Below are 14,178 nucleotides of genomic sequence, written 5' to 3' on the forward strand. Positions count from 1 at the left end.
TTGAATATTTTCCTGTTTATAATAAGAACAATGTTTTTACAAATTTGTTTCACTTCAAAATCGGGCCTAAACTTGCACCACCGAGCAACTTGTTAACGATGCTTGGTGTCAGGGTCGATGGCCTGTCCGATCTCATCGATGATGTCGCCCATGACGTTGGTGATGTCAGTGATGCTGGCGTTGAGGGCCTGGTGCAGCTCGGGCGCCAGGTTCTTGATGTCGCTGATGAGGTGTTGCACCTTGCTGAAGGCGTCCATAACCTTGATGGCCGTGCCCATCTTGGTGCCCGTCGTCACCGACCCCAGTGCCCCCAGCAGGTCGAACCCCCGCTCTGGAGAAAAAACCATACAGTGTTTATAATGGTGCCTTGTATAATGAACGATATATATGTGGACAGGGGAGGCTACTGCTCCTTTCACAGCAGACTCTGCACCCGAGTTGTTGAACGTTGGCCTTTAAGTCAACACCGGTGGATTGTGGAATTCTGTTTGTGATGGGGTCTGCGGGTGGTTTCCGATTGTCTGTATGTTCATGGAAACCTTCGGGTTTGCATAACAATTTTTATAGGGCTAAGAAATTAGCCCTAACATTTTCAATCCTGATTGCACTTCGCCTTCCGAGGTAATCGTAGTGTTACGGCACTCGGTTACATACATGACAGTGTAGCAGGACGAACCTTCGCTCTAAAGGACTCGATCATTTGCAATTAATATCGACATTGCTGTGGACTCGAAGGCCTCATATTGTTTCATCGTGCATAAGTCTAGAACAAATATTGATCCTATCAAAGAGTAGAATAGCTATTAAGTCGACAAGAAAAAAACACAAAACATAGTCTTTCTGTTTTATTTCGTTGATTTTACATGAAGTCAGCGTTTAATTTATAGCGTTTATAGGAACTACATTCACTCAGGAATCGAGTTTAATCCTGTTTAACTGTATTCGGAAGGTTGGTATCTCAAAACTTTGTCTGAGTTGGTTTTGAGTCATTCTCCAAAACTGATAAACAAAAGTGGGAATATGGACAAAACATAAGGCTTGATTAATTTTAGTTGAGTTAATGATAACAAGGTTCTTTGTTATCCGAATGACAGTTGGTGACAGTCTGACATCGGCGCCTCGTGAACTGGATGCGTTTACCATTTCCCGACCAGGGCCAAGAATGTGGAAACACACAGGTCCAAAAGTGTGGTTGAGGCCAATTCCACCCCACACCATCACGTTTAGTCCAGCCTGCGCATTGTGTTCCATGATGCAGTCATCAACATAACACTCACCTCTTCTTCTCCACACTCTCACGAGCTCATTAACATGATTAATGCAGCAAGGGTCATCATATCAGTGAAACAAGTGTTTTGTTTTTGCCAAAGTCGTATCCATGACTTTGTACTAACTTAGTGTAATAAGACGATTTGATAGTTTAGCCTATAAAGACGCTTGGATGACGTCAGAGATTGATGTAGTGCGGCAAGGCGGCAGTTGTATCCTGATAATAATATGGAATAAACGGCAGACATGAAACCGAACGGTCTTGTCTTTGATATATACGAATGTGAATCTGTGGATGACGAACAACGCGTATATTACAGCCACCAGTTCCACCTTTGTGATTCTGGGCCAATTGCTGGCACTGACTCCACGCCATGTCTTCGAAGAAGGACTTGTCCTCTAGCTGGACAGCAGTTTTGGAGGTCTCGCCCAGTCAGTCTTCATCGCGCTGTCTGGCCACTGCTGGGACTCTGGTGGTTCCCAATGATGTTCCTGGCAGTGTCAGTGGCTGTATGGAATCGATCTCGAATACGTTGTTGCAGGATCTGGCGATCTTGTCTTATTGAGATCAAGATTTTTTACAAGATTTGAAGTACCAGGAGTGATAGTGATTAATTTTTAGAACCTTCTTTTACAGTGATAGATCTGAATGTAAATAGTCTGAAACGTAGAACTTGCCATGTGAAGTGAAAAAGAAAATAACTGCATCGGTCTCGAATAGCAACTAGCATCTGCTGAAGGGACATTAAAACCCAAAAACCAAACCTTTTTGCGGTACCGCGAGGTATTTATTATGGTGAGCTTATATAGCGCGAACCACAATTAACTGTGCTCTCCGCGCTCTACATGCCGTGTGAAATGGATTTTTTTTACAGACAGACAGACAAACAAATTTTTTTTTTTAGACACAATATATAACGCATTCACATCGACCAGCAAACCTCAAGCCTGTTAGGCGAGCATTCACCTTTCACGGCCTTTATTCCAAGTCACACGGGTATTTGATGGACATTTTTATCTATGCCTATACAATTTTGCCAGGAAAGACCCTTTTGTCAATCGTGGGATCTTTAACGTGCACACCCCAATGTAGTGTACACGAAGGGACCTCGGTTTTTCGTCTCATCCGAAAGACTAGCACTTGAACCCACCACCTAGGTTAGGAAAGGGGGGAGAAAATAGCGGCCTGACCCAGGGTCGAACACGCAACCTCTCGATTCCGAGCGCAAGTGCGTTATCACTCGGCCACCCAGTCACTAACTGCGTTGCGTAACTGCAGTGCTTCCAGTGTTGACATGTGCACGTTTAAAGCAGCTCCCAGCGCTTCTGTGTCTCTCCCAGCTTTAAGTCGACCCGCTGCTCTCTGGCGTTTTGATGGTGTCAATCTTGACATCCTGGCCGTTTCAAAAGTAAGACTGACAGCAAGCGTGCCATGGTCTCTTTTGATGGCTAATGTGTCAGTGGACACATATCACACACCAGTTTTCTGCTGCTACGCTTGCACGTGCTACACGCGCATCATGTATAACACAAAGAACGAAATCTGACCATGCGCAGTGCTTGGAAAAGAACGCCTGCCGAGGTGAAGATTTTACCGTGAAGTATAAAGTTAACACTCACTGCTCTTGTTTTCCGAACAAATACGCCATTACGAGTGTGCAATGCAATATCAAATGGAACGAAAGCTCGCTTCGCACACAGCTTGGAAAGAAACCCTGCAGAGCTGACGACTTTACCGTTCAGTATAGGGTTACCACTCACTGCTCTTGGTGTCAGGGTCGATGGCCTGTCCGATCTCATCGATGATGTCGCCCATGACGTTGGTGATGTCAGTGATGCTGGCGTTGAGGGCCTGGTGCAACTCGGGCGCCAGGTTCTTGATGTCGCTGATGAGGTGTTGCACCTTGCTGAAGGCGTCCATGACCTTGATGGCCGTGCCCATCTTGGTGCCCGTCGTGACCGACCCCAGTGCCCCCAGCAGGTCGAACCCTCGCTCTGGGGGACAAAGAACAATACAGTGTTTGGTGTGATGCAGTGTTTTATGAACGATGTATATGACAAGAGAGCAGGTCGAACACTCTCTCTGGAGGAAAACCATACAGTGTGTTGTGAGCGATGTATATAACAGGGTAACAGGTCGAACACTCGCTCCGGAGGACAATTAACCTGTAAAGTGTCTGTTGTCTTGTCACATCAGTAGGCCAACAAGGCAACGCGAGGGCCACACGATGCCAGTTGGATCTATGTACTTGTATTACTCGTGGGCTTTTCTTCTGCATTCAATACCATTCAACCATATCTTCATCACCTACGTGTAACAGATTTGCAGGTCTGCGAAACAATTACTCTTTGGATTCGTGCTATCTCGTGCAATTGGCCGCTGCTGAACTGTTCTTTGATAAGATAACGGTCGACACTGGGGCACCACAGGGATACGTTTGCCTGTGCGTGTATTGTATGCTTGGTCGTTTTCTTTGCCTGTGCATGTATAGTTTGTTGGTTATGTTTGGTCGGTTTCTTTGCCTGTGCGTGTATAGTATGCTTGGTCGATGTATGTATTGTAAAGCGCTAAGAGTAGACAATTTTCTAGAATAGCGCTATAAAAGTTTGCATTATTATCATTATTATACGTCTTGTCCCAAGCTTCAGTTTAGCATTGGTCAAGTTGGCTGATGACATGGCTTTGCTTGCTCGTTTCAAGGATGCATTTTTTTTATTGCAAGATATCATTTGTTTATTAGTGATTCGTGATTTAGTTGCTTGGTTCCGAACACGTTTTCTTGAACTATGTGCCACGGACACAAACGAGTTGTGCATTGGAAACAGGCAAAAGTGAAATCCGTCATTTTTCTCTCGACTGCACATTCAATGTTATGAGGTGCAACAAGTTGCTTCCACATCTTGACAAAGTAGACAGTTTGCAGGTAGCGTATTGTGTGAAACTCACTGCTCTTGGTGTCAGGATCGATGGCCTGTCCGATCTCATCGATGATGTCGCCCATGACGTTGGTGATGTCAGTGATGCTGGCGTTGAGGGCCTGGTGCAGCTCGGGAGCCAGGTTCTTGATGTCGCTGATGAGGTGTTGCACCTTGCTGAAGGCGTCCATGACCTTGATGGCCGTGCCCATCTTGGTGCCCGCCGTGACCGACCCCAGTGCCCCCAGCAGGTCGAACCCTCGCTCTTGGGGACAGAGAACAGTACTGTGTTTGGCGTGGTGCAGTGTGTTGTGAACGATGTATATGACAGGGTACCATGTCGAACCCTCGCTCTGGCGGACAATACAGGTGTTTGGTGCGGTGCAGTGTATTACGAAAGATGTATGTCACAGGGTCGTATTCTTAGCATAATTCAGAATGGCTTCGGTATTTTTTCAGAATCATTGGGCACATTACTATTAATAGCTAGCTGTAAGAAAACTCACTGCTCTTGGTGTCAGGGTCGATGGCCTGTCCGATTTCATCGATGATGTCGCCCATGACGTTGGTGATGTCAGTGATGCTGGCGTTGAGGGCCTGGTGCAGCTCGGGCGCCAGGTTCTTGATGTCGCTGATGAGGTGTTGCACCTTGCTGAAGGCGTCCATGACCTTAATGGCCGTGCCCATCTTGGTGCCCGCCGTGACCGACCCCAGTGCCCCCAGCAGGTCGAACCCTCGCTCTGGGAGACAGAGAACAGTACAGTGTTTGGCGTGATGCAGTGTGTTGTGAACGATGTATATGACAGGGTCGAACCCTCGCTCTGGCGGACAATACAGGTGTTTGGTGTGGTGCAATGGTGTGGTATCAGAATCATTGGGCACATTACTATTAGCTAGCTGTATGAAAACTCACTGCTCTTGGTGTCAGGGTCGATGGCCTGTCCGATCTCATCGATGATGTCGCCCATGACGTTGGTGATGTCAGTGATGCTGGCGTTGAGGGCCTGGTGCAGCTCGGGCGCCAGGTTCTTGATGTCGCTGATGAGGTGTTGCACCTTGCTGAAGGCGTCCATGACCTTGATGGCCGTGCCCATCTTGGTGCCCGCCGTGACCGACCCCAGTGCCCCCAGCAGGTCGAACCCTCGCTCTTGGGGACAGAGAACAGTACTGTGTTTGGCGTGGTGCAGTGTGTTGTGAACGATGTATATGACAGGGTACCATGTCGAACCCTCGCTCTGGCGGACAATACAGGTGTTTGGTGTGGTGCAGTGTATTACGAAAGATGTATGTCACAGGGTCGTACTCCCAGCATGTCGAACCATGCTCTTTGGGACACATCATACAATATCTGGGCTTGTGCAAAGTGTAACCAACAAGGTATCTTAACTTTGATGACTTTTACAGAAACGCTTAAAGTGCAAAGAAGTAATTACTTTGATGCTTAAAAAACAACTAAATCGGAATAAGGAATCCTAACTTTGTTAGCTACATAAAACCTTAGCGGGGTGATGTATCCAGTATTTCATTCCTGCAGTAACACGAAAAGAAGCAGGACTTCTAACACTGTCATTGACGGCTACAGAAAGACTCAAAACCACGAGGGATTCGTACTTCGTTCGCTAGAGGACGCATACGTATACAAAGGATGAGAATTTAAACTTGTGATGGCTACAGAACGCCTTAAAATGATGATGGCTGGGTTCTAACATGACGGAAACAAGAAGCCATAACAGGATAAAGAATCCTAACCTTGACGTCAACAAAAAGCCTTAAGATAATGAGAAAACTAAACTGTGTTCTAGATTGGCTCGTGTACCCAAACACACCACTGGCCTGCCCTACACCTTCAGGTCTGACTGGCATATACATGTTGTACTCAGTGAAGCTGTTGCAGAGATCTGTTTGTCAACGCTACTGGCATTTCTTCTTCATTCGTCTGCGAGTGAAGTTCATTTCAGCGGTAATTCTCCATCGCGTGCACTTTTTCCACAGTATTCTTAGCATAATTCAGAATGGCTTCGGTATTTTTATCAGAATCATTGGGCACATTACTATCAGCTAGCTGTATGAAATCTCACTGCTCTTGGTGTCAGGGTCGATGGCCTGTCCGATCTCATCGATGATGTCGCCCATGACATTGGTGATGTCAGTGATGCTGGCGTTGAGGGCCTGGTGCAGCTCGGGCGCCAGGTTCTTGATGTCGCTGATGAGGTGTTGCACCTTGCTGAAGGCGTCCATAACCTTGATGGCCGTGCCCATCTTGGTGCCCGTCGTCACCGACCCCAGTGCCCCCAGCAGGTCGAACCCTCGCTCTGGGGGCCAAACAACACAGTGTGTCGAGTGGTGCAATATATTATGAACGATTTAGTGCTTTTAGTTATGCGCTATAGAAATCTCCTTAATAAATGAACAAATAAAATTTATATGACAGAGTAACAGGTCGAACCATAGCTCTTGGGGACAGATCATACTGTTTCTGAAGTGTTTCAATGTATTATGAACGATGCATACTATGACATGGTAGCAGGTTGAACATTTGCTCTATGGTGCACGCAAAGGTGTCTGGTGTGTTGGAATATATCATGAACGATGTACGTCGTATATATGCAAGCGTAGCACCCCAAGCAAGGCTAATCCGTGATCTAGCTGATGATAGACATAATCAATCCCAAGCATTACCAGGATGATGGGTGGATACTAACAGTGACGGTAACAGGAAGCAACATAAGTATGTGAAATTATAACTTTGACGTCAAGATGAAGCCATGTAGGATGAGCAATTCTTACGTCATCAGCAAGCCTTACAATGAGGAGGGTTCCAACACATCAGAGGAAGTTTTGAAAGGAGGAGGAAACTAAATTGCGTTCTAGCTTCAGAAGATCCGTTCGTTTAACTGAGCACCCTTATTTACCTGCTCGAAACCATCAGGTTTCGTCTGAGTGTATCTAACGCTCGTTGAATATAATTTGCTTTGGCACATTTCACTTTGACTGCTGGTGTTTCTCTATCAACAGTGTGCAATTGACGTTCACTTAATTGTCATCCTGCACAGTCTGCTCTTCTTGTCTTCTTCTGGTCAGCGCGCTGTCTGAAACTCACTGCTCTTGGTGTCAGGGTCGATGGCCTGTCCGATCTCATCAATGATGTCGCCCATGACGTTGGTGATGTCAGTGATGCTGGCGTTCAGAGCCTGGTGCAGCTCGGGCGCCAGGTTCTTGATGTCGCTGATGAGGTGTTGCACCTTGCTGAAGGCGTCCATGACCTTGATGGCCGTGCCCATCTTGGTGCCCGTCGTGACCGACCCCAGTGCCCCCAGCAGGTCGAACCCCCGCTCTGGGGAACAGAGAACAGTGTCTGGTATGGTTCAATCTATTACAAACGATGCATATATGAATGTTTTCTATTCCAAGCAGATCGAACCCACGCTCTGGGGGGCAAACTATACAGTGTTAGAGGGGTGCAGTGGGTAATGAACGATGTATACGGTAGGGAAGCAGGTCGAAACCTCGCTCTGGGGGAAAACCATACAGTGTGTGATGTTGTGTTATGTAGTGTGCACGCTTTACACGACAGGCTAGCAGATCGAACCAATACGGTGTTCGGAATGGTGCAATGTTTTACGAACGATGCAATTGACTGCGTCGCAGATCGGAGCCACGGGGATGGTAAAATTCACGTCCACATTAAGGGTACAGGTTTTTGCCAGAAAGTGAAATCTACTAGCATTACATGTGACAAGACAGCCTGACCTTTGTAGTGAACTTAGCTATCTTACGGTTGAAAATGAATGTCTACCGGCCATAACGTTCCACTCAAACTGTGGACGAAGCTGAATAGCTACTGGGAAAGAAAGGTATTCTAAGTTTAATAGTTACGCACATAAACTTATATTTAGATGACGAATCATAACTTAGATGGATACACAAAAATCAAAGGGATGAAACCTATTATACTTGATGGCTGGAGAAAGCCCTAACAGGATGAAGGGTCCTAAGTCGTGTTACTGCAATGTCAGTGTCAATGGTTTGTGTAGTCAGCTTAGTAATGTTGGCTTCGCAAAATCAACGTTTTTGTAGTTAATGTGAGGCTTTATATATATGAGGTTTCCTAAGTTTGATGGCTGTAGAAATGCATACAGGGAAGACGGTTCCCAGTTGTCATGTTAACAGAAACACTGAAAAAAAATTGGAATTCTAACATTGAAATTGACGGCTACAAAAACACTTTAAAACACAAGAGATACTAAATTTATTGGCTACAGAAAAACCTGAACAGGATGAGAAATCCAAATAACGACGGCTTCAGAAAGCCATAACAGTATTTGTGACGGAAGCAGGGAGTTTTAAGGCCGTTGACCGGGTCCAGACATTGTAGTTAGCAGAAAGCAACCCATCGTGGAGGAATCCTAACGTTGGAGTCAACAGAACGTTTAAACTTTATAGTTTCAAGATGATGAAGAAACAAAACTGTGACTTAGATTTAAAGGTTTTACGCATCTACCCCTCTTGGCCTTTCATTGACCAAAAAGACTGATACTGTTGTTTCATTGCCTGTTTAAGCCACTAAAGCTGGGACATAGATCGTGTTGACGTTACCATCGTTTCTCTATCATCAGTGTGCATTGAAGTCCATTCCATTGTGATTCTTCACAGTCTCATCTTCTTGTCTTCCTCTAGTCAGCGCGCTGTGTGAAACTCACTGCTCTTGGTGTCAGGGTCGATGGCCTGTCCGATCTCATCGATGATGTCGCCCATGACGTTGGTGATGTCAGTGATGCTGGCGTTGAGGGCCTGGTGCAGCTCGGGCGCCAGGTTCTTGATGTCGCTGATGAGGTGTTGCACCTTGCTGAAGGCGTCCATGACCTTGATGGCCGTGCCCATCTTGGTGCCCGCCGTGACCGACCCCAGTGCCCCCAGCAGGTCGAACCCTCGCTCTTGGGGACAGAGAACAATACAGTTTTTGGTGTGGTGCAGTGTGTTATGAACGATGTACATATAGGCCAAGAGAGCAGGTCGAACCATCGCTCTGGGGGACAAACCGTACAGTGGCTATGATATGTTGCTGTGTATCATGAACGATGTATCTGACAGTGTAGCAGGTGGAACATTCGCTCTAGAGGACAGATCATCTGAAATCGACATTGCTGTTGACTCGAAAACCTCATATTGTTTCATCGTGCACAACTCTAGAACAAAATATTGATTATATCTAATAGTAGAATATCTATTTAAGTAAGCCTCGTTAACAAGAGAAAACCAAAACATAGTCTTTCTGTTTTATTTCGTTGATTTTACCTAAAGTCAGCATTTAATTTATAGCGTTTACGAGAACTACATTCACTCAGGAATCGAGTTTAATGCTGTTAAACTGTGTTCGGAAGGTTCGTATCTCAAAACTTTGTCTGAGATGATTTTCGTAGTAAACGTCGAAATACTTAGCTAAACAGGTTGGGCATCTAGTCCAGGATACCTTAGATCAAGAAATGCGACGGGAGGAAAATACCCAATTTACACTGGACTTTGATTTGTGTAACCTGTAGAATAAGCATTTGTCACTGATAAAACAGAACCGTTGTAAGAATCTTCAACCTCATTGAATTCCGTTGCTGTGATTCTTCATTATTTGGTGCCTCTTATGGCAATTCTACATATTGCTGAATTCATTTCTTGTCATGTGTTTCCTAATATTATAGTTATGTTATCATATAATCGTGAACCAACAAAGAAGACATTTAAAACTCTATAACACGTATAGAACGAAATGTGACCACGCACACAGCTTGGAAAGAAACCCTGCAGAGCTGACGACTTTACCGTTCAGTATAGGGTTACCACTCACTGCTCTTGGTGTCAGGGTCGATGGCCTGTCCGATCTCATCGATGATGTCGCCCATGACATTGGTGATATCAGTGATGCTGGCGTTGAGGGCCTGGTGCAGCTCGGGCGCCAGGTTCTTGATGTCGCTGATGAGGTGTTGCACCTTGCTGAAGGCGTCCATGACCTTGATGGCCGTGCCCATCTTGGTGCCTGTCGTGACCGACCCCAGTGCCCCCAGCAGGTCGAACCCTCGCTCTGGAGGACAGAGAACAGTACAGTGTTTGGCGTGATGCAGTGTGTTATGAACGATGTAGTTGACAGGGTAACAGGTCAAACACTCGCTCTGCGGGACAATTAAACAGTACAGTGTTTGGCGTGATGCAGTGTGTTATGAACGATGTAGTTGACAGGGTAACAGGTCGAACACTCGCTCTGCGGGACAATTAAACAGTACAGTGTTTGGCGTGATGCAGTGTGTTATGAACGATGTAGTTGACAGGGTAACAGGTCGAACACTCGCTCTGCGGGACAATTAAACAGTACAGTGTTTGGCGTGATGCAGTGTGCTATGAACGATGTAGTTGACAGGGTAACAGGCCAAACCATGAGTTTCTGGATTGGTGCAGTGTGTTATGAACAATGAAATGACAGGAGAGCAGGTGGAACCCTCGCTCTGGGGGACAAATCATACAGGGTCTGGAGTAGTGGAGTGTATAACACAGGGTGCAACTGACAGGGTAGGAGGTCGAACCTTTGCTCGGGGGGACAATAAAGTAATAGTGTCTGGTGTGGTGCTATGCATGATGAACGGTGTAGCCACCATCTGGGGGACAATAAAGTAATAGTGTCTGGTGTGGTGCTATGCATGATGAACGGTGTAGCCACCATCTGGGGGACAGAGCGACTCTGAGTGTGCAATAGTGCAGTGAATTCTGAGCGATATATACGACACAGTATCGCTCTCAGTATGTGGGGTTCACTTTTGGGTGGTAGTCCTGTATATACTTGTGTCGCCCATGTCGTGAATTTTCGTGAAAACTCACTCTGTTGCGGGGCGGCGGTTGAGGCAGCCAGGCCGATCAGCAGGAGTAGTAGCAACTTCATGTCGGGATGTGAACGGCTGTCTGCAACAAACGATGAGGTCATGTGCACACAAGCGTTCACTCGGAGCAGGAGTTGGGAAAAGTCTACATGTCCCGAAGGGAATACAAGATGACGTTAGTTTTGTCGGGATATCAACAGACACAGGAATACAAGATGACGTTCGTTTTGTCGGAATATCAACAGCCGTCTGCAACAAGCAGATAAGTCACGTGTACTGACACGGGAACGAAACTAAACGTCGTCTACATTTCACTACAGGGAACACAAGATTCCGTTAGTGCTGTTTGTTGGAAGGGTCAGCAAGCGCCAGTGCACGATGAAACTAATACGGCTCAGTGTGCTATGTTCTCAGTGTGCTATGGTCTCAGTGTGCTATGTTCTCAGTCATCGAACAACAAAATAAAGACAAAGGAATTAGTGTTTTGGGGGATTGATTTTATAACTCTTTCCCTCCGTCTCTGTTTCTCACTCTATCTCTATTTCCATATATGCCACCATAACTCTCTCTCACGCGCTACCCAGGTGTGTGTTTTGGTATATTCAGCCACCCGCCCTTGTGGTTTTGGTATATTCAGCCACCCGCCCTTGTGGTTTTGGTATATTCAGCCACCCGCCCTTGTGGTTTTGGTATATTCAGCCACCCGCCCTTGTGGTTTTGGTATATTCAGCCACCCGCCCTTGTGGTTTTGGTATATTCAGCCACCCGCCCTTGTGGCGAAATGAACGATATCGGCAACTGCGATACGCGGAGAGAGGGGCATGAAGATTGTCTTGTAAGTTGACCCGCAATGGTTTCAGTCTGGATTCGAACCTGTGAGTAAAGGATTGACCACCTCTCTACGAGGTGATTAAGCAGCTGACAGCTGTGTCTACTTCCGTCCTACAGTCTCTTCACCTCAACCGTTGTCTTGTTTTCATTGGTTGTTAAACTGTTTGTGTCCCGGTGTAACACGACATTTTTACTCCACGAAAAATTGACTCCGGAGTGAAAATGTCGTACGAATGTTTTACTCGGGGTACGCCAGTCGTGGGGATTCAATTCCTCGTGCTAGGGGGAAGTATTTTTTTTCGCGAATCGAGGGTAAGATTTTCGTGGGAACGTTTTACTCGGAGTACAACTGTCGTGGGAAGTAATTTTCTCGTGTTGGGGGAGATTAATGTTTTCGTAAGGGGCGTAACATTTTTGTACGAAATATTTACTCGGGAGAAAACATGTCGTGGGAGTAATGTTATCGTGTTACACCGGTTTTTGCAATTTTACTGCCAGGAAAAGTCATGAGCGCACGCAAATGTCATGTTCACATCCTTGCACTCACGAATGCTCACACGTACACGCTTGATCTGCCCCCCCCCTTCCCAAACGAGCACACACACACACACACACACACACATACACACACAAATACGCACTCACGCACGCATTCACTCACGCACGCACACACACACACACACACACACACACACACACACACACACACACACACACACTTACACACTGATAGACAAATGACATGTCCTCAGTTTGTACCTTATAGGGATCATAGTAAACGAATGTCTGACAGACGTCATAAAAGACTTAACATGTCTTGCGTCATTATGACGCACGAAAGTTCCATCACCCCTGGAGGAAGAATACACAGAAGTGGTTCTGTATTTGGGGGAATGCAGCAATAGACGAGGACGGGCGCTGTGGCGGGGTGGTAAGACGTCGGCCTCTTAATCGGAAGGTCGAGGGTTCGAACTCCTGCCGCGGCCGCGTGGTAGGATAAGTGTGGAGATTTTTCGGATCTCCCAGGTCAACTTGTGTACAGACCTGCTAGTGGCTTATCCCCTTTCGTGTGTACACGCAAGCACAAGACCAAGTGCGCACGGAAAGGATCCTGCAATCCATTTCAGAGTTTGGTGGGTTATAGAAACACGAGAATACCCAGCATGCTTCCTCCGAAAGCGGCGTATGGTTGCCTAAATGGCGGGGTAAAAACGGTCATACACGTAAAAATCCACTCGTGCTAAAAATATGAGTGAACATGGGAGTCTAAGCCCATCAACGAAGAAGAAGAGAACTACAAATCCAAGCAGCCTGCCAATATATAAGAATGTCTCCCAAAGGCAACGTTCTGTTACATCCTTGTCTGGCTTCGTGTCATCCGTCGTTGAGACAACAAGAATATTCTCCGGCTTCGTTACGTGTATCGGTACTCGAATCTTGGCTTGAGGTAAGTCAGTTTTCAGACGAAGATTCATACATGATTCTGCTTTTTATTTTGAGTCAAATATTGACATAATGTTTTCTGATAGACAAGGAATCAAGACAATAGACGTGGTGTATGAATGTGTGTGCGTGTGTGTCAGAGATTCTGATAAAACTATCAGACAGATCTTCATGAAACTTTTAATAAATTATATGTTCTCGCTTTCTGTCTCTCTTTTTGTCTCTGTCTGTTTCTCTCTCTCTCTCTCTCTCTCTCTCTCTCTCTCTCTCTCTCTCTCTCTCTCTCTCTCTCTCTCTCTCTCTATCGTCGCTCGGTCAAACTCGGCCAAACTCATCGTAAAGGATAATGCCTCAACAGATATGAAATTAAAAATGCTTAACTTTCTCCCACTGGAAAAGCATCTCAAGTTAAACAAAGCCATTTTCATGCATAAATTGTATTACGGTAAAGTGCCGATTTACATTACATCACTATTTAATAAAGCTACCCACAGTTATGGGTCGGTCAACTTGATCCCACCGATTCCACGAATTTACCTGTATAAGACCAGTCTTGCTTTTTCGGGTACTTCAGTTTGGAATTCGCTTCCATCATCCTTTAAGCACTTAAAGTCATTAAAAAGTTTTTAAAAATGTGTTAAAAACCACTAAATGTCAGAGTAGTTTAACGCCTTTTGATTTACCACACTTAGTACTACATCAAAGATATGCTGTGCATTGTATGTTCTGAACATATTTTTGTTGTACTATTGCTACATGTTCGATTGCTACCAGCTTGTATTTATAATTACCTGCATAGTATGCATTTGATTTTAATGAATAACCACATATGTATGCTCTTCATGCCTCATCTTCATCA

General features: G+C 45.7%; 1 protein-coding gene across 1 annotated transcript in view; it reads right to left on the reverse strand.

The window, feature by feature from the left end:
* The window catches only part of LOC138963748 (uncharacterized), a 15,562-nt gene continuing 1,384 nt past the window's right edge, over window positions 1–14,178 (reverse strand). Inside the window, exons 2-11 of the mRNA XM_070335597.1 lie at window positions 11,047–11,127; window positions 10,025–10,258; window positions 8,886–9,119; window positions 7,286–7,519; window positions 6,264–6,497; window positions 5,099–5,332; window positions 4,692–4,925; window positions 4,217–4,450; window positions 3,031–3,264; window positions 1–331 (exon numbers count right to left, since the gene is read on the reverse strand). Of these exons, the coding sequence (XP_070191698.1) occupies window positions 93–331; window positions 3,031–3,264; window positions 4,217–4,450; window positions 4,692–4,925; window positions 5,099–5,332; window positions 6,264–6,497; window positions 7,286–7,519; window positions 8,886–9,119; window positions 10,025–10,258; window positions 11,047–11,107 (2,172 nt within the window). The 5' untranslated portion in view covers window positions 11,108–11,127 and the 3' untranslated portion in view covers window positions 1–92. The remainder of the gene's footprint in view (window positions 332–3,030; window positions 3,265–4,216; window positions 4,451–4,691; window positions 4,926–5,098; window positions 5,333–6,263; window positions 6,498–7,285; window positions 7,520–8,885; window positions 9,120–10,024; window positions 10,259–11,046; window positions 11,128–14,178) is intronic.

Source organism: Littorina saxatilis, linkage group LG4, assembly GCF_037325665.1.
Source record: "Littorina saxatilis isolate snail1 linkage group LG4, US_GU_Lsax_2.0, whole genome shotgun sequence".
In the NCBI taxonomy this organism is placed as follows: Eukaryota; Metazoa; Mollusca; class Gastropoda; order Littorinimorpha; family Littorinidae; genus Littorina; species Littorina saxatilis.